Source organism: Saimiri boliviensis, chromosome 8, assembly GCF_048565385.1.
Source record: "Saimiri boliviensis isolate mSaiBol1 chromosome 8, mSaiBol1.pri, whole genome shotgun sequence".
In the NCBI taxonomy this organism is placed as follows: Eukaryota; Metazoa; Chordata; class Mammalia; order Primates; family Cebidae; genus Saimiri; species Saimiri boliviensis.
The window spans coordinates 86,137,380-86,163,163 of NC_133456.1; the positions used below are offsets into that span (position 1 = coordinate 86,137,380).

The 25,784-nt window shown below is 42.9% G+C and overlaps 2 protein-coding genes across 8 annotated transcripts in view; one reads left to right on the forward strand and one right to left on the reverse strand.

Annotated features, from left to right (window-relative positions):
* FANCD2OS (FANCD2 opposite strand) overlaps positions 1–14,150 on the forward strand; it is a 28,542-nt gene extending 14,392 nt beyond the window's left edge. Inside the window, exon 3 of the mRNA XM_003927088.3 lies at positions 13,941–14,150. The gene's annotated coding sequence lies outside the window, so the exon portion shown is untranslated. The remainder of the gene's footprint in view (positions 1–13,940) is intronic.
* Positions 1–25,784, reverse strand: part of FANCD2 (FA complementation group D2) — a 70,794-nt gene that overhangs the window by 7,349 nt on the left and 37,661 nt on the right. For 4 of the 7 annotated variants that reach the window (XM_074404801.1, XM_039478751.2, XM_074404805.1 and 1 more), the window contains 15 exons: positions 23,510–23,620; positions 23,129–23,238; positions 21,881–22,024; positions 17,874–17,990; positions 14,244–14,372; positions 14,008–14,126; positions 8,928–9,038; positions 7,278–7,408; positions 6,008–6,101; positions 5,603–5,725; positions 4,079–4,172; positions 3,834–3,902; positions 2,582–2,653; positions 1,224–1,262; positions 69–143 (listed from right to left, as the gene is read on the reverse strand). In XM_074404801.1, coding sequence (XP_074260902.1) covers positions 69–143; positions 1,224–1,262; positions 2,582–2,653; positions 3,834–3,902; positions 4,079–4,172; positions 5,603–5,725; positions 6,008–6,101; positions 7,278–7,408; positions 8,928–9,038; positions 14,008–14,126; positions 14,244–14,372; positions 17,874–17,990; positions 21,881–22,024; positions 23,129–23,238; positions 23,510–23,620 — 1,538 coding nt within the window. The remainder of the gene's footprint in view (positions 1–68; positions 144–1,223; positions 1,263–2,581; positions 2,654–3,833; positions 3,903–4,078; positions 4,173–5,602; positions 5,726–6,007; positions 6,102–7,277; positions 7,409–8,927; positions 9,039–14,007; positions 14,127–14,243; positions 14,373–17,873; positions 17,991–21,880; positions 22,025–23,128; positions 23,239–23,509; positions 23,621–25,784) is intronic. The other 3 variants (XM_074404802.1, XM_074404803.1, XM_074404804.1) reach the window with 2 other exon arrangements.

The window sequence follows — 25,784 nt, forward strand, 5'->3', positions numbered from 1 at the left end:
GTCACCAAGGACATATCTTCTGAGCAACTCTTCAGTGCATATCTTTGTTGTCTGCTCTTAGCTCTTACCCGGTGTTTTCTAAAACTGAAGTCTAGCAGAGGCATACATTGCTTCAGAAATGCTTCCACAAAGAGACGTCCGTACTGAAGAAGAGAGACACACTGTTATCCCTAGCTGAGGTCTCTCATTGGAAGGCCCCTTTTTGAGGCAGAACAGCCTCATCCAGCCCAAGTGCTTTATTTTTGTATTTATATATATATAAAACAAACTGGGAAGGGTCCAAAAGGTTTATTTGGAGAATGTAACTTAACACAAAAATCCAATAGGCCTGTTAAATAAGACCCAGAATTAGGCAGACTTACCTACCACAGATACGGTCAATGGCCAGGGAACTTGCTCAGCTTAGGAGTGAGGACATAGAGTAGAGGGGAGCTTTATCTGAGGGTAACTTACTCCCAAGAGGGAAAAACTGGGTAAAGCTAAGGAAGCAAATGACCAATTTCCAAATTTCCCAATCAGATAAATCACACCTTTCTCCAACACACCCATCTCCCACACTAAACAGGATAGAGTAACAAGGGAAAGAGAGACCAGTAGATAACAATGGGGCGCCATCCACTTGAATGAAAACTTCAGGAGTGGGGAAGTAGCATTCTCCCCTTAACATTCCGACTGGGCTTCCCATCAAATCTAGGGCTAATATAGGCTATTCCCACGCAAGATAAGTTTGCAATTATCAGGATATCAGATCTCACATTTCTAAGGTCACCACACAGACTTTAAAGAAGAATCATCCACTCCTCTTTCCTTCATGTTGCCTGATAAGGAATGGTAGGGAAAGTAACTACTGCTCCTCAATTTTTATTTTCTTATTTATATATATATATATATATATATATATATATAACAAATTGAGAAGGGTCCAAAAGGTTTATTTAGAGGATGTAACAACTCAAAAATCAAACGGATTTTTTATTCCATTTGAAGCCATTCCTCCTATTACTAAGATTCTTACCAAACGTTTTCAAATTCATAGGAAAACTGGCTTCTCCAGTCATCTATCTAGAGTGGGGAAATGTATTCATTGTCTTCCCTACACTGGCATAGATTCTGGAAACTCTGGCATATAGGCAAGATATTGAGGAATTTATCTTAGCTGAGGTCCTCTCTAGAGTGATCCACAGGAAGAATAAATATGTAATAGGGCCCCGTAAGTCTCTCACCTTCAAACATACATGCAGAACAGGATGACTATCAAATACCTGAAGAGGTGAAAGAAAAGAAACCAAGGCTGAGATCTGCTCCTTTGGGCACTCCAGCCTCTTTCCCACTGCACAAAGCACAGCTTTGGGTGCTGTAGAGAATTCTAAAATGGAGGGATGTCAACATTTAAATTAATATTACAAAGCAGAATAAAGTAATCATCACAACGGAAGTTCAAGAAAAGAAAGAGACAAGCAAAGAGAAACAAACTGATTCTAACTGGGGGTGTTGAGAAGATGGCATTATTCAAAGTCCAAAACCTTGATCTGAAGACTGACGAAAGACTCAGTGAAGCTAGGCATGCTGGCTCATGCCTGTAATCCCAGCATTTTGGGAGGCTGAGGCTGGTGGATCACTTGAGCCCAGGAATTCGGGGCCAGCTTGGGCAACAGAATGAGACTCTGTCTCTACAAAAAATAAAACATTAGCATGTGCCTTTAGTCCCAGCTACTCCAGAAGCTGAGGTGGGAAGATTCTTAAGCCTAGGAGGTTGAGGCTGCAGTGTGCTGTGATCACCCTACTGCATTCTAGCCTGGGCAACAGAGTGAGACCCTGCCTCAGAAAAAAAAAAAAAAAAGAAAGAAAGAAAAGAAAAAGAAAAAGAAAAAAAGGGCATGAAAGAGGTGGAGGTGGAAAAGAAAGGATACTTCAGGCTGGGGGCATAAGCAGAGCAAAACCATGATTGAGTGGGTGAGAGTACAGTGTGTCTGAAGAAGATCAAGGGCATTCAGGATTACAAGAGGGAATACATGCTCAGATCATAGATGACCCAAGGCAAGATGAAAATGTTAGGGAATTATAGACAGAAGGAGTCATTAAATAATGCCTACTGGCCGGGTGTGGTGGCTCAAGCCTGAAATCCCAGCACTTTGGGAGGCCAAGGTGGGAAGATCACCTGAGCTCAGGAGTTTAACACCAGGCTGGCCAACATGATAAAACCCTGTCTCTACAAAAAATACAAAAAATTAGCCAGGCATGGTAGCAGATGCCTGTAATCCCAGCTACTTGGGAAGCTGAGGCAGGAGAATCGCTTGAACCTGGAAAAAGGAGGTTGTAGTGAGCTGATATCAGGCCACTGCACTCCAGCCTCAGTGACAGAGTGAGATTCCATCTCAAAAACTAACTAAAAATAATAATAATGCCTGCTAAGAAAAGGGGTTATCCAGGATGAGTAGGGGGACAAAGAAAAATGATGACTCAGGGAGAGCAGGCCCCAAGGAAGAGTGGGAAGAGGAGCAGGGAGAGTCCATTCTGGAAGCCAGGACACTTGGTTTCTGCAGTGATTTGGTGAGATGGGTCAAGGAACCTCCATACTCACCTTTATCAAGTTGATGAGGATACTGAAGTCTCGAACAGCCATGTTCCAGTAGAGGAGCTTCTTTTCATGTATCTGGAGCAGCCAAATATATGGGCACCTCTGAGTCACAGCCAAATACTTCCCTTACTGTATTCCCACTAAGATATAGTTCTTGAATTACTTAGCTATTCTGAGATTTAAGCCAATTATCCTTCCAAAGAGATGTAGCACCAGTGCATCCACAAGATGGTTCTGAGGCCTGCACATGTTGTAGTAACATTAGAATACCTCATAGATACAGACTTTCTAAAAAGTTTCCTCTTCAGCAATTCCCAAGTAGGTAAAAGCCATTGCAACACATACTGGCCATCAGGCCAGGTGCAGTGGTTCACGCCTGTAATCCCAGCACTTTGGGAGGCTGAGGTGGGAAGACTGCTTGAGCCAAGAGTTCGAAACCAGCCTAAACAACACGGCAAAACCCCACCTCTACTAAAAATAGAAAAATTAGGGCCGGGCGCGGTGGCTCACGCCTATAATCCCAGCACTTTGGGAGGCCGAGGCGGGTGGATCACGAGGTCAAGAGATCAAGACCATCCTGGTCAACATGATGAAACCCCGTCTCTACTAAAAATACAAAAAAAAATTAGCTGGGCATGGTGGCGCGTGCCTGTAATCCCAGCTACTCAGGAGGCTGAGGCAGGAGAATTGCCTGAACCCAGGAGGTGGAGGTTGCGGTGAGCCGAGATTGTGTCATTGCACTCCAGCCCGGGTAACAAGAGCGAAACTCCATCTCCAAAAAAAAAAAAAAAAAAAAAAAAGAAAAATTAGCTGGGCATGGTGGCGTACACTTGCGGTCCCAGCTATTCGGGGGGCTGAGGTAGGAGGGGCTGAGGTAGGAGTATCACCTGAGCACAGAAGACAAAGGTTGCAGTGAACCAAGGTCGTACCACTGCACTCCAACCTGGATGTGACTCAGACCCTGTCTTAAAAAAAACAAAACAAAACAAAACAAAAACTGGCCAGGTGTGGTGGTTCACGCCTGTAATCCAAGCACTCTGGAGGACAAGGTGGGCGGATCACCTGAGGTGGGGAGTTCAAGACCAGCCTGACCAACTGGTGAAAACTCATCTTTAAAAAAAAAAGTAAAGAAAAGAAAAAACATATACTGGCTATAGCTTCTCTGCTTCCCTATGCCAGCCCTTTGTTACTAGTCTAGCACCGTTCTAGTTAGCAAGCTGCCAAGATCCACAGTATCTCAAACAGGCTGACTTACCTCATGCCAGTTAGCAGGAGGCAAAATGAACAGTAGCCAAGGAAAAGAGAGCCCATTCCTCACCTCCAACTAGAGGGAAAGGAAATTAAACTAGGAACTCTGCAAAAAATCCTAAATCTCAGAAAGTCAAAACAAAACAAAAACAAAAAACAGCTTGGGAGAAAACTTGGACACAAGAAACAGAAGAATCAGCAACTTCCAAGTAATCCAGAGTCTACTTCTTGGGGTGGCTGTATCTTACTCACCTGCTGCGAGTCTGCTGCTGTGCCAGGCTCAATTTTTTTCACTGTCTTCTCTAGTTCAGCCATCATCACACGGAAGAAAACAACAAAAGTGTGCCTAGAAGAGGGGAAAAGCATGCATGCCCACTGCTTAGAACTAACTGGGAAGAGTCAGGAACCAAAAGTAGCTTCCTTCCCTACCTCTCTAAATGTCCTTTCACCAGGGTCCTTTCTAAGAGGATGGGGGAGGGGAAAGGATTTAGTAATAAGCCTAAGACGACGGCCTGTCAAACAACGGAATTAACTTTATGAAAGGAAGTAGTATGGTAGTATGGAAAAAGCAGTGAAGTAACAGTGAGATCTGAGTTTGAGTCCTGGTTCTGTCTATTTTATTACATGTGTAAGCTTGAGAAGTTCCCTACTTCTCATTTTCCTCAGCAATAAAATAGGGGCAATGATACCAACCTCACAGAATTATCAAAGGATCAAATGAGATAAAATGAAAGTGCTTTATAAACTGAAAAGGCTACAAGTGTTAAGATAACTATTGGTATTCTGAGACACAAACCCATTAAGTGAGACATACATGTGATCACCCAGTTCTCAAGATGGTTAAAATTATTGGAATAATCTCAAATTAAAGGATTAAAGTATGGATAGGAGAAGTTTGGTGACTAAACCTAAATGTTCATTGCCTTTGAAGACTGTAAATTCATTCCTCAACAAGGTCCTTGCAGCTGCACGCAGCTGCTCACGCCTGTAATCCCAGCACTTTGGCAGGTCAAGGCAGGCAGATCACCAGAGGCCGGGTTCAAGACTTGCCTGGCCAACATGGTGAAACCCCATCTCTACTAAAAAATACAAAAATTAGCTGTGTATGGTGGCGGGCGCCTGTAATCCCAGCTACTTGAAAGGCTGGGGCAGGAGAATCGCTTGAACCCAGGAGGCGGAAGTTGCAGTGAGCTGAGATCGTGCCACTGCACTCCAGCCTGGGTGACGAGAGTTTTTTCAAAACAAACCAACCAACCCACCCACCCACTCCCAAAAACCCACCAAGGTCCTCTCACATGTATTAGCTGACAGCCCTTGAAAGGAATGCATAGCAGGCTCTCTTTATTGAATGAAAGATTATATCTACCATGTATATCAGAATTAGATGAGGAGGAGTAAGGCAGTTGCATGGAAGCTACAAACACTGGACAGTATGATTATGATTTTTTTTTTTTTTTTTGAGACAGAGTTTCACTCTTGTTGCTCAGGCTGGAGTAAACTGCAACCTCCCTCCACTCCTGGGTTCAAGCAATTCTTCTGCCTTAGCCTCCTGAGTAGCTGGGATTACAGGCATGTACCACCACGCCCGGCTAAGTTTTGTATTTTTAGTAGAGACAGAGTTTCACCATGTTGGCCAGGCTGGTTTCAAACTCCTGACCTCAGGTGATCAGCCTGCCTCAGCCTCCCAAAGTGCTGGGATTACAGGAATGAGCCACTGTGCCTGGCCTGATAATGATTCTATCTTACAGAAAAAACTGGAGGAGATAACTCCTTTACCTGGTCAGTGTAGGGAAGGTGGAAGACGATGCATCTTTAGGAGAGTTGATCAGTTCTGGGACACCAACACCAGCAATCTCCTCTATTGCCTTCAGAACGCTGTCTGTGTGCTCCAGGTAGATACTGCATTGAGAGTCAAATATTTGACCCATTGATTAACAAAGTAGAAAACAACTGCAGATTCCTCTAATTCCTTTATGATCTGAATTAACAATAAGCAGTAGCTAGCAGTATAAAACAGAACTAGAGAATCTTAAGATCCACGTATTCCAAATTGTGTTCATTTTTAACTTACCAGTGTTTTCAAATTCTCACTAAAAAAGGTCATTTGTCAGTCTCTGACAAACAACAGTAGCAAAATAGAAAAACGCAATTTGGCTCATTGGAAGAAATCAAACATCTTACCAGAGCAAAGCATGGAGCTGGTCATTAGAGATGTGGCTCTTTTCTTTCTCCCCACTTGGCCACACCCGACAGAGGAACTGTCTGGCCAGGGAAGCTGTTAGAAAAGACAAAAAAAATCTTACATTTGGGAACCTGACCTCACTTTTGCTTTTCAGGCTTTTACAATATGATTATTGGTCAAAGGGATTTTTAGTTTAGATTTACTAAGAAGTTCCCAGTCTAACAAGCAATTTATAAAAAGCTGTCATGTTCCTGCTCCACTGGCCCTTTTGTCAGACATAAACTCATTTGTCTAAGGCCCAACATGTCCTACCCCAACCCCATCCTGAAACACGCAAACATGAACATAAATATGGACACACAGAGAAAAGGAATGCTGCTGGGCAGTGGGAAGGCCAATCTTGCTCCTCCTGGGCTGGCCAACAGCAGTGGTCACCTCCAAGATTCAGACCAAACCTTCCCCTTTTAATCAATAGGGAAACATAAAGGTTGGTTTTGCATTTTTTTTTTTTTTTTTTGAGACGGAGTTTCGCTCTTGTTACCCAGGCTGGAGTGCAATGGCGCGATCTCGGCTCACTGCAACCTCCGCCTCCTGGGTTCAGGCAATTCTCCTGCCTCAGCCTCCTGAGTAGTTGGGACTACAGGCACGCACCACCATGCCCAGCTAATTTTTGTATTTTAGTAGAGACGGGGTTTCACTATGTTGACCAGGATGGCCTCGATCTCTTGACCTCGTGATCTACCTGCCTCGGCCTCCCAAAGTGCTAGGATTACAGGCGTGAGCCACTGCGCCCGGCCGGTTTTGCATTTTTATCTGGCTTTCTGATGTGTTGCCAACTAGGATAAGCTGTCTTCTAAGAGCTATAATAAAAGACAGTTAAAGAAAAAGGCCAGGGAAGAGGCTAGTATTTCTTTTACACTTGACCCTCATTTCCTCTTTTACTCCTACTTTATTAACTTCATGGTTTTTATCTCTTTTTGTTAAATGTCTCAGATAATTTTTTTTTTTTTTAGAAAGGAAGAACATGACTAAACTTAAGCCAAAGAGAAAACTAACTGAATAGCTTGTTTAACCAAATTCAGACTAAGCAATGTTAATAGAAATCAGTCAGGTTGTTCTGGGAAAATGACCTTCTTGGTATAGCAAGAGGGCCTGTCCAAGGTTATACGGGGATTTACATGTAAAAATGTCCTGGGAAGCTCCAAGTTTACAAGTGTGAGATATTAATCCTATTCATTTAAAAAAAAAAAAAGGATCTGGGTCCATCACCAATTTTTTCTTTGTTCTGAGTAGAAGCTGTTGATTTCTCCAAAATAACCATCAAAAGTCTGATGAGATAAAGAGCACACTGGAAATTGGGAATACTTTGATGGAAATTCTGCAAATAATGGAAGCTCTGGCTGTAAGGAAACAAGAAAAACAAACAAATGCAATAGTATCCTATGTATTGCAGAGATACTTAAATCCACATGACGTGCTCAGGTCCCTTTTCAGTGTTTGATGGCCTAATCACAATCCTCCTTATTTTCAGGTGCTTTAGTATCAACCTGTTTCAAGGATCTTCATAGAAAACCATATCTTTGTATGGAAAAAGCCAGGGCAGAAGATTGTCCCATGAATGGAATGTTGGCCTTGAAGGGGTCATAGATGCCAAGAAACCCAAACACCATGCTAATATGTACAACCCTAGATAAATTATCTGTTCTTTAAACCCTTAGGTAATACACTGAAAAAAAAAATTTTTTTTTTCCAGATGGATTTTCGCTCTCATTGCCCAGGCTGGAGTGCAATGGTGCGATCTCAGCTCACTGCAACCTCTGCCTCCTCCGTTCCAGCGATTCTCCTGCCTCAGCCTCTTGAGTAGCTGGGATTATAGGCATGCACCACCACGGTCAGCTAATTTTTTGTATTTTTAGTAGAGACAGGGTTTTACTATTTTGGCCAGGCTGGTCTTGAACTCCTGACCTCTGGCGATCCACCAGCCTTGTCCTCCCGAAGTGCTGGGATTACAGGTGTGAGCCACTGGCCCGGCCAATAATTTAAAAAATCTGGGTTCACAGGCTGGGCATGGTGGCTCAGGCCTATAATCCTAGCACTTTGGTAGGTTGAGACCGGTAGATCACCTGAGCTCAGGAGTTAGAGACCAGCCTGGCCACATGGTGAAACCATCTCTAGAAAAATATAAAATATTAGAAGGGCATGGCAGCATGCACCTGTAATTCTAGCTACTTGGGAGGTTGAGGCAGGAGAATCACTTAAGCCCACAAGGTGGAGGTTGCAGTAGGCCAAGATCACTCCAGCCTCGGTGACAGAGCGAGACTCTCCCTAGAAAAAAAAAAAAAAGAAAAGAAAAGAAAAAAAGAAGGAAAGAAATAAGGTCCTGACCTACAGACAGGGATGATAAGCACTGATGACCCAGTGATGGTCTAGGATATCAAGGGAAGTGAGAGAAGAACCAAGTCACTTTGAGAGAAGGGAGAGGGGGCTGAAAGCCATGCCCCTGAGATAATCTCACTTCCCTTGTTCACTGCCTACCCCTCAGCCATATATGGTCTTCCTACAAGACAAGGGGAAAGAAACAGGCTAGTAGTGATAACTAGCTGTTGCCTAATTACCCATCCCAGCTGGGAGACAGTAAATTAAGAGTTGATTACAGACGGTCAATGTTTTCATCATTATTACTTGAAAAGGCTGAGTTTACAGGCTGATGCATGCATGAATAAGCCTGATTATTCAAGGTTTCTAATACTTCAAGATTTATCAGAATACATAGATGAGAAAGCTCACATATGAGGAGAACAGCTGAAAATAATTTCCTTTACAACTACTGAAAGACTCCAGGTTATTTTAAAGAAAGTTGCCAATCCTGTTCCTAGGATTTTCTTGGGATGACAATCTTGGTTATGCAGTCTGACTCACCTGAGCAGTGCCTCCAAAGGCTGGTTGTGTTCTCCCTGCTTTAGTCGGCTACTAAGGACACAGAGGGCTGAGTACAGTAAGCTCTGATTTTCAGGTTGAGAAAGTCCACTCCTAAGGAAGTCAAGGTAAGAGGGGTTAGCTCAGTTTCTGGAAAACTACTTGGATACTATTTAAGGATCCAGGCCTCCAGTCTGTACCATCAATAGTTCATCAGTTTGAAAAAAGAATTGAGAGGCCGGGCGCCATGGCTCATGCCTGTAATCCTAGCACCCTGGGAGGCCAAGGTGGGCGAATCATGAGGTCAAGAGATCAAGACCGTCTTGGTCAACATGGTGAAACTCTGTATCTACTAAAAATACAAAAATTAGCCGGACGTGGTGGTGCGCTCCTATAGTCCCAGCTACTCGGGAGGCTGAGGCAGAAGAATCACTTGAATCTGGGAGGCGAAGGTTGTGGTGAGCCGAGATTGCGCCACTGCATTCCAGCCTGGTGGCAACAGAGCAAGACTTTGTCTCCAAAAAAAAAAAAAAAAAATCGAAAGTACAGAAGTACCAAATTCAATCACAGCTCTAAGTATCATATTAGAAACTGAAGTGCATCCAAAGTAATATTTCCTGAAGTTTATTTTCAAGGGCAAAAAGCTTACACTTTAGAGATGCGTAGTCTTCTTTAAAAACATAGAATTAACTTTGTCAAACTGCTAAAACAACGTCCAGCCCATAGTGGTACTTATCCCTTCTCCTACATTAATGAGTCAAAGCTTGACATTTCTATCTTTGGATTACCTTTCATGTTGTTCCTTCCTTTTCAATCCCAGACCATCGTTTTGGCCAGGCCCCATAAGCACATGTGTGGATCACAGTGACAACTTTATATTTTTTTTTTTTGAGACTGAGTCTTGCTCTGTTGCCCAGGCTGGAGTGCAGTGGTGCAATCTTGGCTCACTGCAACCTCCGCTTTCTGGGTTCAAGTGATTCTCCTGCCTCAGCCTCCTGAATAGCTGGGACTACGGGGACGTGCCACCACATCCAGCTAATTTTTGTATTTTTAGTAGAGATGGGGTTTCACCATGTTGGCCAGGATGGTTTCAATCTCCTGACCTCGTGATCCACCATCTCGGCCTCCCAACATGCTGGGATTACAGGAGTGAGAACCACTGCGCCTGGCCCATAGTGATACCTTTTGAGTGTTCTTTTTACACCCCCTTTCTTTCTTTTTTTTTTTTTGAGACAGAGTTTCGCTCTTGTTACCCAGGCTGCAGTGCAACGGCGCGATCTCAGCTCACTGCAACCTCTGCCTCCTGGGTTCAGGCAATTCGCCTGCCTCAGCCTCCTGAGTAGCTGGGATTATAGGCACATGCCACCATGCCCAGCTAATTTTTTTGTATTTTTAGTAGAGATGGGGTTTCACCATGTTGACCAGGTTGGTCTCTATCTCTTACCTTGTGATCCACCTGCCTCGGCCTCCCAAAGTGCTGGGATTACAGGCTTGAGCCACCACGCCCGGCCTCAATAAACGTATTCTGAGGGCCTATTAGGTGTCAAGTTTGTCTACCATAGCTTCATTGAGGTACAGCTGATGTACAATAAACTTCATTTATTTAAAATGTTGAATTTATTGTACTGAAAAATGGAACGTGTCAAAAAAAAAAAAAAAAAAAGTTGAATTTAGGCCAGGTATGGTGGCTCACACCTATAATGTCAGCACTTTGGGAGCCTGAGGCAGGTGGATCACTTAAGCCCAGGGGTTTGAGATCAGCCTGGGGGCAACATGGTGAAACCCTGTCTCTAACAAAAAAAAAAAGAAAAAAAAAAAAATTAGCTGAGCATGGTGGTACATCCCTGTAGTCCTAGCTCAGTTGCTCGTGAGGCTGAGGTGGGAGGATTTGTAGGCCTGGGAGGCATAGGTTGCAGTGAGCTGTTGTTGGAGGAAGCATTAATTTCCAGCCTGCTGTTTGCTGGTAAAAGAAGTAAAACAGCAAAAAGTTGAAGTCAGTAGTCAGGCAAGATGCTGACTTCACCAGCTTGGCAGGGCCCGAGGGCTAAAAAAATTAACTCCCCTCTCTGTAACTGGTGCCTATGTTACCTATAAGCCTCAAAAATGTTGCAAAAGAAAAAAAAGTTTTTCCTGCTGCCCAAGGACCTTCCCTAAGTCATGCTGGCATAAACCAGACTCCCTACTACTTAAAAAATGCCTTTAACATTTTAATTTACTGCCTTTGTTCAACTTCTACAGCTCTCCCCCTTTGCCTCTTCCGGTGCGCACTACATGTAAATTAGCAAATCAATGAAGGCCAAAGACTAAGGTTGGCTGCCTGGCCAATGGGCAATAACACAGTTTCACCTCTGCTCCCCCTTGGGTTGTAGGTCTTTAAAAAGAAAAAAAAAACCCTGCTTTTTGGGGAGCTTGACTTTTAAACACAAGTCAACCGATGCTCCATAGCTAGCTAAATAAAGTCTCTTCCTTCCTCACTCTGGTGTCTGAGGGGTTCTGTCAGTGTCTCATCCTGCAACACTGTGATTTGTGTCCTTGCACTCCAGCCTGGGCAACAGAGCAAAACCCTATCTCAGGAAAAAAAAAAAAAAAAAAAAAAGACCAGGGAGGTGGCTCAGCCTATAATCCCAGCACCACTTTGGGAGGCTAAGGCAGGTGGATCACGAGGTCAGGAGTTCAAGACCAGCCTGGGCAAGGTGGTGAAACCTGTCTCTGCTAAATAGGCAAAAATTAGCTGGGCGCAGTGGCAGGTGCCTGTAATCCCAGCTACTCAGGAGGCTGAGGCAGAAGAATCACTTGAATCTGGGTGGCAGAGGTTGCAGTGAGCTGAGATCACACCACTGTACTCCAGCCTGAGTGATAGAGTAAGACGCAGTCTAAAAAAAAAAAAAAGGATGGGAAACAAGTTTAGAATATACTATGTAAAACCACAGGCTAAATTGCTAAAAATGTTCCTATTATCAGACCCTAGTGGACATATGGTTTCATTTCCCTTGGGTAAATAAATACCTAGGGATGGAATGGGTGAGTTACCTGGTAGATGCATGCCTAACTTTTCAAGAAACTACCAAACTATTTTCCAGTATGGATATACCATTATAAGGTCTCTCTAGCAGCATATGAGAGCTCTAGATGCTCCACATTCTCACCAACACTTGGCATGCTAAGTCTTTTTAATGTAGCTGTGCTAGTGAGTATGTTATGCTATCTCATCGTGCTTTTAATTTGCATTTCCTTAATAACTAATAACAGTAATAAACATCTTATGTATTTATTTTATTTTTTGTTTTTATAATTTTTAGAGATGGTTTATTTTCTGTGTTAACTTTCCTGGGCCATGGTGCCCAGAATTTTTTTTTTTTTTGAGACAGGGTCTGGTTCTGTTGCCCAGGTTGGAATGCAGTGTTGGAATCTTGGCTCACTGCAACCTCTGCCTCACAGGCTCAAGCCATGCCCAGTTTATTTTTGTATTTTTTGTAGAGACAGGGTTTTACCATGCTGCCCAAGCTGGTCTCAAACTCCTGAGCACAAGTGATCTGCCCACCTTGGCCTCCCAAAGTGCTGGGATTACAGGCATAAGCTACCATGTCAGGCCCTGTTCCCATGTTTATTAGCCATCTATAAGTCTCCTTGATAAATTGTTCAAATTTTTTGTCGCGTACTGCTTTTAAGTACTGAGTACATAAAAATGACAGATATCTGCCTCCATGGAGCTCGGAGTCTAGCAGGAAAGACTGGATGAACAAATAATTATAATAAAATGTGATTAAGTTTTATCATGAATGGATACCAGAGTGTTAGGAGACAACTGGGGGTTAGAGAGGCAGGATGGGTGCTTAAGTCCAGAACTCAAGATATGTGATGAGTCAGAAAAAGTTGTGGATCAAGAAGAGTGGGGGTCCTGACAGAAGAATGAACATGTGCAAAGCCTCCCACGTAAAAGTTATATAGGGTGCTAAAATTAACTCAGTGAGGCTGGAGGCAGAGTGTTAGACAGTAAGTGGAATAGCAGGAGTCAGAAGAAGACCTAGAGGCTAGGTAAGAGAGTTATAACTCAAGAAAAATCTAACAGCAATCAGAAATCAAAATTGGGATAGGATCAAATTGAGTTTGTGTTAGGATGATCACTCTTACTGCCATGTGAAGAATGGACTGAGAGAGGTCAAGTGTGAACCTAGCCCAAGCCAGATTGAGAGATGATGGGAGTCTGGAAGCAGTGGAAAAACAGGGACAGATGACTAGAATCTGAATGCTATTTATAATAAAATCAACAGGAATCAGATGTGGGAAAAAGATGGTGGAGAACAGAGGGAGGGACAAAGAATAATTTCTGGTTTCTGCTTTAGGCAACTGGTGGTACCATTTACTAAGCCAGGCAAAGCTGAAGGAGTGTGCTAGGGATGACACATTCCATTTTGGATGTGGAGTCTGAGGTGTCAATGACACATCTAAGGAGGTGTTGAGTAGGCAGTTGCATATAAATGCCTATAGCTCAGAAGATAAATTTTGGCTAAATTTAAGCTTGGGCAGAATTGACCAGAAATCTTATATAATGAGAACAGAGAGCCCAAGGCCTGTCCCTGAGGAACAAAAGTATTTAAGGGGCACATCACCCTTAGTTCTACTTTTGTCCATGTTGTACCTTCTACCTCCTTTCTTGTTTTGTTTTTTTTTTTCTCTCTAAAGGCCATATACCTTTCTAGGGTTCCCTCGAGTCTCACTGTTTCCATGAAGGTATCATGAAATAGCCCAGCTTACAATGGGTTCAGGTTGTAACCAAACAATGTGGAATTAAAGCATGCTAAAAGAAACTGGACTGAGGATCAGATGGCCAGATTTGTTATACGTGAGCTCATCAGCAAGTAACCTAATTTGTCAAATGGGTTAACAACAGTGGCTCCAAAGGACTCAGAGGGTACAAGATCAAATGAAATAATACAGACAAAAACACTCCCCCCAAATTAAAGCACCACATTTACATAAAGTTTTTGAGCCTTTTCTTTCTTTTCTACATTTCAGTGCCTTGGTAACTGTCAAGGAAAAGCAAGTATACACTCATTTCTCTCCACACTTCCCACATACTCACCAAGCAAAAAGCCCATGAAAAATCTGCAGCAGCCTCTGATAGCAGGAAGACATTATGTGGTACTCTGAAACTTTCACTCCTGATCCATCAACTACATCATGGTTCTCAGCAGCTAAGCACTAAAAATAAAAATGATTTTAGGATAGTTGCTTCAGTAATTTTCCTCATTTTCCTTTTTCTCAACCAAAAATGAAATCTTATATTCACTTAGTGGCGTCTAAGTCTAGGCTTCTGACCTGAAAATAGTTGTGAATGTTCTCCAGATGGTTACACATTGGGGTCAGCAGTTGAAAAACACAACAAACAATTTCTTGGGCAGATCTCAGACGGAGATGTGAGAATCCAATATTCCGGCTTCCTTTGTTCTATAATAAATTCAGAGTTATGGGTGAAGACACTGCTGGATAGCTTCTCAGAAACTAAGGGTTTGCAATGGAGTCAAGTCACCTGTGTCACTAGGTAGGAGCAGATGGGAGAAATGAGTTGTTCACCTATGATTATATTCTGATAGAGGGATAAAAATCCTGCTCTATTTCCCAATAACTGAGAAATTGGCTTCTGAAGAGTAGGAACAGTGTTTGATTGAGACATACAGACCTATCGTAACTAATCAGGTAAGGGTCATATAAAAGCAGAAATCATTTAGGTTGACAAATGTAGAATAGACTCCTTATAATTTTTTTTTTTTTTTTTTTTTTGAGACAAGGTTCTTCTCTGTCATGCAGGCTGGAGTGCGATGGCACGATCACAGCTCATTGCAGCCTTGAACTTCTGGGCCCAAACAATCCTTTTACCTCAGCCTCCTGAGTAGCTGAAACCATAGGCACATGCCACCAAGCATGGCTAGTTTTGGTATTTTCTGTAGAGATGGGGTTTAACCACATTGCCCAGGCTGGTCTCAAACTCCTGAGCTCAAGCAATCCACCCACCTTGGCCTCCCAAAGTGCTGGGGTTACAGGAGTGAGCCACCATGCTCAACCTCCTTCTTGTAACTGGGGGGAAAAAAAAAAAGTAGAAGCCTGGGCAACATGCTGAAACTCTTCTTTATAAAAAATACAAAAATTAGCTGGGTGTGGTGGCACATGCCTGTGGTCCTAGCTACTCAGGAGACTGACATGGGAGGATTACTTGAATCCAGGAGGTAGAGGTTGCACTAAGCCAATATTGTGCCACAGGACTCCAGCCTGGGCAACAGAGCAAAACCCTGTTTCAAAAAGAAAAAGTAGAGCTGTAGTGGGAAAATCCTACAAGCGCCAAGGCAGGAGCAAAAGGCCTCAGCCTATTTCCATGTAAATAATGAAGAAACTAACTAGAAATATAACCATAGTAGTTATTAGTTATTCATATGTGATCTTAGCTATGTACATGTAATCTTACCAGTTATTCACGGGTGATCTTAATTCCTTTATTAATGCCTATCAGGTCGGAAGTGTGAACCTGGGGTGACATTGTGAAATGAATGACACTAAGGCAAGATGCTCTAAGCCCTCTGTCATGCCCACATAAGGGCTGCTGGAGGGTACCTTGGCTGTGTGGCAGCGCCAGCACTGTGAAAGTGCTTGCTGTTTAGCCAGCTAGGGAAGGAGATGTCCAAAATGGCTGAGACATCTCCTTCCTGGGGAAGTTTGGAGAAAACTCTGCTTCTCTAAGCTCTTACGGTAAGGCCTGACGGCTGTCAGGCACACCTACAGACATCTGGGGGCTTAACTGTCTCTATGTGATGCTGTGCTTCGGTGGTCACATTCCATGTCTACTCTTGAGTTCTATTTCTGTACCTGGTTCCTTTTGTCTTAGAAAAGATAATCAGTAACAGTAATATAAATCTTAATGTTTTAGTTCTTTCTTGATAAGGATAGAAAAGGTGCTGATGCATTATGCTCCTTACCTCAATTCAGGTGCCAGAAATTCCTGAGTTCCTACCTGAATGACACCTGATATACTTGACCCTATCACTGCCATGCCCTATCTACCCTGCCCAGAGTCTTCAACCACCAAGGCCCTGCCTACCCCACCCTGAGATTTGCAACTCAATAAAAGTGAGAGTATCCCTGCATTCAGGGCCACTACTGGTCTCCTCAATTTGGGTAGCAGTGGAACCCTGGGCCCAAACTCTCTCTTCTCTATCTCTGTGTCTTGTGTCTTTTATTTCTACAATTTCTTGTCTCTGTACCATCCGGGAGAAGCTCACAAACCCTGTAGGGCTGGACCCTACATAGAGCCAATAGTGAATACAAAGAAGAATGAATCAACTGGATATATTAGTGTTTAAAGGCATATACCCAAGATTTTCATATTTTGTTAATATGCACCACCTAGGTGCACATTTGTATACTGTATACACATCTGAAGTTCTGGCCTCTCTAGACAGCCTACTACTATACTGAGGCAGGGGCCCGGGCTTAGTTTGGGAGGACAGGATTCAGGAATGTTCAGAGCATTTAGAAATACATTTATTATGCTGGGCACTATGGCTCATGCTTGTAATGCCAGCACTTTGGGAGGCCAAGGTGGGTGGATTACAAGGTCAGGAATTCGAGACCAGCCTGACCAACATGGTGAAACCCTGTCTCTACTAAAAATACAAAAATTAGCCAAGCATGATGGTATGTGCCTGTAATCCAGGCTACAGAGGAGGCTGAGGCAGAATTGCTTGAACCTGGGAGGTGGAGGCTGCAGTGAGCCAAGATCACACCACTGCACTCCAGCCTGGGTGACAGAGCAAGAATCCACATCTAAAAAAAAACCAAAAAATGAAATAAGATTTCTTATTCTAGGTGCTGTTGTTTTCTGATTCAGACTTCCTTTTTTTTTTTGAGATAGAGTCTCGCTCTACTGCCCAGACTGGAGTGTAGTAGTGCAATCTTGGCTCACTGCACCTTCTGCCACCCAGGTTCAAGCAATTCTCCTGCCTTAGCCTCCACAGTAGCTAGGACTACAGGCATGCGACATCATACCCAGATAATGTAATTTTTTTTTTTTTTTGCAGACAGTTTTGCTCTTGTTGCCCAGGCTGGAGTGCAATGGTGCCATCTCGGCTCACCATAACCTCTGCTGGGTTCAAGCAATTCTCCTGCCTCAGACTTCTGAGTAGTTGGGATTACAGGCAAGCACCACCACGCACGGTTAATTTTTGTACTTTTAGTAGAGACAGGGTTTCTCCATGTTGGTCAGGTTGGTCTTGAATTCCCGACCTCAAGTGATCCACCAGGCTTGACCTCCCAAAGTGCTGGGATTACAGGTGTGAGCCACTGCGCCTGGCTTTTTTTTTTACATTTTTTATTTTTAGTAGAGACAGGCTTTTGCCATGTTGGCCAGGCTGGTCTCAAAACTCGTGACCTCAGGTGATCCACCTGCCTCAGTCTTTCAAAGTGCTAGGATTATGGGTGAGTCACTGCACTGGTACACTTCCTTTTTTTGGGGGGACGTACTCTGTCACTCAGACTGGAGTGCAGTGGTGCAATCTCAGCTCACTGCAACCTTCACCTCCCAGTTCAAGTGATTCTCATGCCTCAGATTCCCAAGTAGCTGGGACTACAGCCATGCCACCACACCTGGCTAGTTCTTTTTGTATTTTTAGTAGAGATGGGGTTTCACCATGTTGGCCAGGCTAGTATGGAATTCCTGAACTCAAGTGATCTGCCCTCCTTGGCCTCCCAAAGTGCTGGGATTACAGGCATAAGCCACCACACCCAGCCTTCAGACTTCCTTTTCAAAGCAAGATGGATATCATCTGGCAATACAGCTGCACCCATGCTACCCAGTGACCCAAACACAATGCCAGATAAAGTGACAACTTTTTCAGCACTAATATCTCCTTTGTTTCCAAATCCACTAAGCCCAAGTCCTATGCTTCTGCCTATACTAACCTTGAGAAAGGGAATTCTCCTGGCAATAAAAGGTGTCAGCGTACTCTCCAGCTTCTGGGAGAGATCTTCCAGCAAGAAAAGTAGCTCAGGGGGCCCAAGTTGCACAACTTCTGTAGCCTGCCACATGGATGAAAGGATTAGTTTCAAGAATGTCCTAGTCATTTCATGTTAACTCTTTTTTTTTTTCTTTTTTGTAAATGTACAGTGGCAAGATCATAGTTATTCCAGCCTTGAACTCCTGGGCTCAAGTTACTCTCCCATCTCAGCCTCCTGAGTAGCTGGCACTATAGGTGCATGCAACCATGCCCAGCTAATTTTTTTTTTTAAATAAGAAATGAGGTTTCACTATATTGTCCAAGCTGGTCTCAAACTCCTGGGCTCAGATGATCCTTTTGTCTCAGGCTCCAAAACTGCCAGGAATACAGGTATGAACCAATACACCTTGGCCCAGCTAATTTTTAAATTTTTTATAGAGATAGGGTCTCACATTGTTGCCCAGGCTGGTTTCAAACTCCTGGGCTCAAGCAATCCTCCTGCTTTGGCCTCCCAAGGTATTGGGATTACAGACAGGCATGAGCCACCATACCTGGCTATTTCATGTTAACAGCCAGGGTGAAGAATTTTTTTTTTTTTTTTTTAAAGACAGAGTCTCATTCTGTTACCCAGGCTAGAGGGTAGTGGTACGATCTTGGCTTACTACAACCTCTGCCTCCCAGGTTCAAGCAATTCTCCTGCCTCAGCCTCCCGAGTAGCTAGGATTACAGGTGCCCACCACCATGCCTGGCTAATTTTTGTATTTTTAGTAGAGATGGGTTTTACCATATTGGCCAGGCTGGTCTCGAACTCCTGACCTCAGGTATCTGCCTGTCTTGGCCTCCCAAAGTGGTGTGATTACAGGCGTGAGCCACTGTGCCCAGCTGGGTAAGTAATTTGATTTGTATTTATTTTTTTACTTATTTTTGAGACAGGATCTCGCTCTGCTCTCAGGCTGGAGTGCAATATTGTGTTCACAGCTCACTGTAGCCTCAACCTCCTGGGCTCAAGTGATGGTCCCACCTCAGCCACCCAGGTAGCTGGGGATCACAGGTATGTGTTGCCACACATGGCTACTTTTTTTTTTTTACTTTCTGTAGAGACAGGTCTCACTATGTTACCTAGGCTGGTTTCGAGCTCCTGGGCTCAAGTGATTCTCCTGCCTTGGCCTTCCAAAGTGCTGGGATTACAGGTGTTAGCCACCATGCCTGGCCAAGAATCTGACTTTTAACAAAAAAGATCTGAAGTCACTCATGTTGTAATTCCAGTAATTTGGGAGGCCAGGAGTTCAAGACCAGCCTGAGCAACACAGCAAGACCTGTCTCTATTAAAACAAAAGCAAAAACAACATAAAAATGGCCTGTGCAGTGCCTCATGCTTGCAATCCCAGTACTTTGGGAAGTCAAGGCAGGATCACTAGAGGTCAGGTGTCTGAGACCAGCTGGACAACATGGCAAAATCCTCTTTCTACTAAAAATACAAAAACTAGCCAGGTGTGGTAGCAGGCACCTGTAATCCCAGCTACTTGGGAGGCTGAGGCAGGAGAATTGCTTGAGCTTGGGAGGCAGAGGCTGCCGCAAGCCGAGATCGCACCACTGCACGCCAGCCTGACCAACAGAGCAAGACTCCATCTCAAACAAACAAACAAAATAACTAGCCAGGTGTAGTGGGGCATGCCAGTGGCCCTAGATACTTGGAAGGCTGAGACGGAAGGATCACTTGATCCCTGAACCCAGGAGTTCAAGGTTGCAGTGGGCTATGGTCTTGCCACTGCACTCTAGCCTGGGTGACAGAGCAAGACTGTCTCTAAAAATTAAAAAGAGACAAAGGAGGAAATTTCATCCATCTCATATAAAGAAGAGCTATTATGCCCTGTTATATAATAAAGTCAAGCATGTCCAAAATAAATATTCAGAATAATAAAATAGGAATTCAAGACAGTATACTTCAGAAGACATACTTTTTCTCTATTCCTCTGTATACCTTTCCAACTATGGATCTAAGATGCATTTCCTAAATATCCTGTGATTAAAAAAATGAGTTTGAGCCGGGCGCGGTGGCTCAAGCCTGTAATCCCAGCACTTTGGGAGGCCGAGGCGGGTGGATCACGAGGTCAAGAGATCGAGACCATCCTGGTCAACATGGTGAAACCCCGTCTCTACTAAAAATACAAAAAATTAGCTGGGCATGGTGGCACGTGCCTGTAATCCCAGCTCCTCAGGAGGCTGAGGCAGGAGAATTGCCTGAACCCAGGAGGCGGAGGTTGCGGTGAGCCGAGATCGCGCCATTGCACTCCAGCCTGGGTAACAAGAGCGAAACTCCGTCTCAAAAAAAAAAAAAAATGAGTTTGAAAGCCACATGCAGGGTTTGGGAAAATAAAAATAAAAAAAAGACTAATTCAAGGGAATTTCACTTTTCTCTGTTTATTAAATAATTCTTTCATACTTCTTCTCCTCTAATGTTCTGCTACTATTAACTCTGGGCAGGATCCCAGAGTAATAACTATATTACACTGCCAGAAGGAGAATGGGTGAAATATGGTCTCACTGTAAACTGTTCACTCAATACACATTTATGTGGAATCTCCTAAGGGCGAGACAATGTAGAAAGATTAAAAAAAAAAAAAAGGTATTATTTCTTCTCTGAAGGTACCTACACTTGTGTAAATTTCAGGTAAAAATCAATGCTATTTCAAGTTCTCTTAACCTGGAGAAATTCTACTCTGATGAAATCCCATCTCAAAATTTACTTTTTCTGTGAAAATGCTCTCTACTCCCAACTTCAATATAAATATCATTCTCTCACTAAAGTTTCACTAGTCCTTGGTTAAGACCATTAATACGGTATCTGGCATCAATAAAGAAGGTCCTGCTAGCTGTTTCTACTTCTCTGATTAGATTTTTTTTTTTTTTTTGAGATGGAGTTTTGCTCTTGTTACCCAGGCTGGAGTGCAATGGCGCGATCTCGGCTCACCGCAACCTCCGCCTCCCGGGTTCAGGCAATTCTCCTGCCTCAGCCTCCTGAATAGCTGGGATTACAGGCACGTGCCACCATGCCCAGCTAATTTTTTGTATTTTTTAGTAGAGACGGGGTTTCACCATGTTGACCAGGATGGTCTCGATCTCTCGACCTCGTGATCCACTCGCCTCGGCCTCCCAAAGTGCTGGGATTACAAGCTTGAGCCACCGTGCCCGGCCTCTCTGATTAGATTATAAGCTATCTGAAGGCAAGGATCATGCTCTATGTACTACTGTATTGCAAGTGCCTTGTTTAGTGGCAAACACAAAATAGGACTCAGCAAGCATCTTTCAGACACTGAACAAATGTCATGAAAAAGTAAAAAGGGAATTGACCTCTAAAAATCAGAAGAGTGCTCCTCTACAAAAATAATCAAAGTAGCTTATTTTTTATTTTATTTTTTTGAGATGGAGTCTTGCTCTGTCACCAGGCTGGAGTGCAGTGTTACGATTCTGGCTCACTGCAAACTCCGCCTCCCGGGTTCAAGTGATCCTCCTGCCTTAGTCTTCTGAGTAGCTGGGATTACAGGTGTGTGCCACCACACCCAGCTAATTTTTTTTTTTGCATTTTTAGTAGAGATGGGGTTTTGCCATGTTGGCCAGGATGGTCTCCATCTCTTGACTTCGTGATCTGCCTGCCTCAGCCTCCTGAAGTGGTAGGATTATAGGTGTGAGTCACCGCGCCTGGCCAGTTTATTAGTAGTAGTAGTAGTAACCTAAACGTAAGTATCACATCATTGGCATGATATTTTATGTCTAACACATTATTAAAAATCTTATGACTTACAAACACCAGTATGCTGAGGATGATTATTCATCATTACTTTCACATACAAAGGCTTGTAAAGCCAGTCTAACTTTTCTCCTCAGTGTCACAGTGTTCTTTTTGAAATAAGAATAGAACTGAGGAACCTTCTGAAAGAAGATTAAGTTTTGCGATCCCAGCCTGTCACTTACTTCAGTGTGCATTTCGGTATCTAAGATGAATTTGGTCACAAGTCCACAATGTAGAATAGAGAAGACCTCAATGTCCAGCTCTCGAAAAAAAGCATGGTAATTATGTAGTAACAATGATGACTTTTCTTCCTTCCCTGTGAACTCCTGCAGAGAAGTCACAGCAACAAAGAGAATAAATAATACATTAATTAAATTTTAATAAAAATTTTAAAGTGCAAATATGCATTTATTTAATGCAAAAAATTACATTTTCATTATGCCAACAACTTCCTCTAGCCCAAGTCCCTAAATATTCCCAAGACAGAGCTCTTACAGAGCAGATACAAGTCACACATCAAGATCCTTAGCTGGTTTCTATTTAGGAATGATCTATTAAGCAAATCAAGGCATTAAGGTCTAACATAGAAAACTATGAGCTTAGGGGCCAGAATGATCTGGCTTCAAATCCTAGCTCGAGTACTTGTTAACTGTGTGACTTCAGGCAAGTCACTTGCCCTCCGTGGGTCTTAGTTTCCTCATTTATTAAATGTGGTATTAATATTAAACTTGGGCCCTTAGGAGGATTATAGAAACTATACCTCATAAATATACAATAAATGGTAGCTGATAAACAGAAATAATTGGGATTAATGTGGTCCAGGCAATTTTACAAACACATGAAACTCATTCTGTAAACAGTACAAATGTAAAGTAAAAGGGCACTACTGTTAATCAAATACTTCAAGAGAGAATTCAGTGTACTGCTGGGGTACAAAAAAGGGAGTAAAACAGTCAAGAGAATAATTTAAAAAGACAGTCAAACCGAGGCGGGTGGATCACGAAGTCAAGAGATCGAGACCATCCTGGTCAACATGGTGAAACCCCGTCTCTACTAAAAATACAAAAAAAATTAGCTGGGCATGGTGGCGCGTGCCTGTAATCCCAGCAACTCAGGAGGCTGAGGCAGGAGAATTGCCTGAACCCAGGAGGCGGAGGTTGTAGTGAGCCGAGATCGCGCCATTGCACTACAGCCTGAGTAACAAGAGCGAAACTCCATCTCAAAAAAAAAAAAAAAAAGACAGTCAACAGTGTGTGGCAGGAATAAGGACATAGAGTCTAATCCAAACTTTGCTACTAAGGAGATTATTCTAAAGCCTAAGAAAGTTTTGCCTCGCTGTTTTTCTTTGCAAAATGCAGAGAATAAAGCTGGGTTTCTGTTAATCACACCGGGATGTCACAAACCTTCATGAACACCCATCATTCCAATACCTTGTTTAGCTGGCCTCTATGTAATGGCGTAGGGTCACATTCTGCATTTTTCTCTTCTGAAAATGTGTCGGAGGAGGATGTCTTACTGCCACCTGCTTTTTGTTTCCTTTCTTTTATATTAAAAAGAGAAAAGTGCCTCAAGTAATTAATAATCATGTCTGCCAAATATCATTGCCCTCAGAAAGCAACCTCTTGGAAACTGCCTAGAGGTAGAAGAGATAATTTTATAACTCTACATTACAGTGTATTTATAAATCTAATAAAGAGAGGGTTCAATTATGCAATTGCTCCAATTATTGATGCCATGATACACATAACTTTTAGGCTAATTCAATGCAGCTTATTTAGAGACACAAGACAAGAGGAAAAGAACATACTTACCTATTTTTCCTTTCTTTCTGATTTTTGCTGAAACAGCAGCACCAGTATGAGGTGTTGTATCTAAAGTTTCCACATCAAAGTTTCCAAGAGGAGGGACACAGTCTGGGGTGACTGAAACAGAGAAGAGGCTGAAGTTCAATGTGTACCAATGACACACCACCATTAGACTTGAAATTCGGTCACTCGATTGGCTAAAAACTAGTTTCCAAAATTACCAAGTGTGGCTGAATGCTTATGACATATCCAAGTCATCTGACATTGTTTTGGCATAGCAAACTGGCCAGAAATAACACAGAAATATCATACTAATTATGATAAATTATCATAAAACCATTCTAAATAATGATACATAACTATCAAAAAGATAAGGACTAAAACAAACATTTAAATTTAAATGGTGGCCAGGTAGGGTGGCACATGACTGCAATCCCAAGCACTTTGGGAGGCTGAGGTGCACGGATCACCTGAGGTCAGGAATTCGAGACCAACCCGGCCAATGAAGTGAAACCCTGTCTCTACCAAAAATACAAAAATTAGCTGGGTGTGGTGGTGGGTGCCTGTAATCCCAGCTAGTTGGGAGGCTGAGGCAGGAGAATTGCTTGAACCCAGGAGGCAGAGGTTGTAGTAAGCAAAGATCACACCGTACTCTAGCCTAGGTAACAAAGAGAGACTCTGTCTCCAAAACAAAAAAAAAGTAAAGGTGTATATATTGATGAGGTACATGAGCTATATTTTGATACAGGTATACAATGCATAATAATCACATAAGGGTAAATGGGTATCCATCACCTCAAGCATTTATCCTTTCCTTGGTTATTAACAATCCAATTATACTATTTTAGTTATTTTAAAATGTATAGTAAGTAATTGTTCACTGTAGTCAACCTGTTGTGCTACCAAAAACTAGATCTTGGCCAGGTGCACTAGCTCATGCCTGTGATCCCAGCACTCCGGGAGGCTGAGGCAGGTGGATCACTTGTGGTCAGAAGTTTAAGACCAGCCTGGACGATATGATAAAACTCTGTCTCTACTGAAAGTACAAAAATTAGCTGGGTGTGGTGGTGCACAACCCTCGTCCCAGCTACTTGGAAGGCTGAGGCAGGAGAATTGCTTGAACCCAGGAAGTGGAGGTTACAGTAAGCTGAGATTGTGCCACTGCATTCCACCTTGGCTGACAAAACGAGACTCCATTTCAAAAAAACAAAAACAGAACTAGATCTTATTAATTCTATCTAACTATATTTTTGTACCCATTAACCACCCCCATTTCTCCTAGTCCCCCAACCACCATTACCCTTCCCAGTCTCTGGTAACCAACCTTCTACACTATCTCCATGAGTTTAATTATTTTAATTTTCAGCTCCCACATATATGTGAAAATATGTTGTGCCTGGCCTATTTCACTTAACACAATGTCCTCCAGTTCCATCTGTATTCCTGCAGACAACAGGATCTCATTCTTTTTATGGCTGAATAGTACTCCATTGTGTATATGTACCATATTTTATCCATTCACCAGCTGATGGACATTTAGGTTGCTTCCAAAACTTGGCTATTGTGAATAGTGCTGCAATAAACATAAAGTGCAGATTATCTCCTTGGTATACTGATTTCCTTTCTACCAGTGGCATTCCTGGAACATATGGTGGTTCTATTTTTAGTTTTTTGAGGAACCAAACTGTTCTCCAGAGTGCTCGTACTAATTTACATTCCCACTAATAGTGTACAAAGCTTCTCTTTTCTCCATATTCTTACTACCATCTGTCATTGCCTGTCTTTTGGATAAAAGTCATTTTAATGTTGGGCACCTTTTCATGTATCCACCATTTGTATGTCTTCTTTTGAGAAATGTCTATTCAGATCTTTTGCCCGTTTTTCAATCAGAATGTTTTTCCTATACTTATATATTCCAGTTATTAATCCCTTATCAGAGAGTTTGCAAATATTTTCTCCCATTCTGTGGGTTGTTGCTTCACTTTGGTGTTCCTTTGCTATGCAGAGGAGAGAGACTCAACTTTTTTTTTTTGAGATGGAGTTTTGCTCTTGTTGCCCAGTCTGGAGTGCAATGGCATGATCTTGGCTCACTGCAACCTCTACCTCCTGGGTTCAAGCAATTCTCCTGCCTCAGCCTCCTGAGTAGCTACGATTACAGGTGTGCACCACCACACCTGGCTAATTTTTGTGTTTTTAGTAGAGATGGGGTTTCACCATCTTGGCCAGGATGGTCTTGAACTTCTGATATCTGATGATCCACTCACCTCGGCCTCCCAAAGTG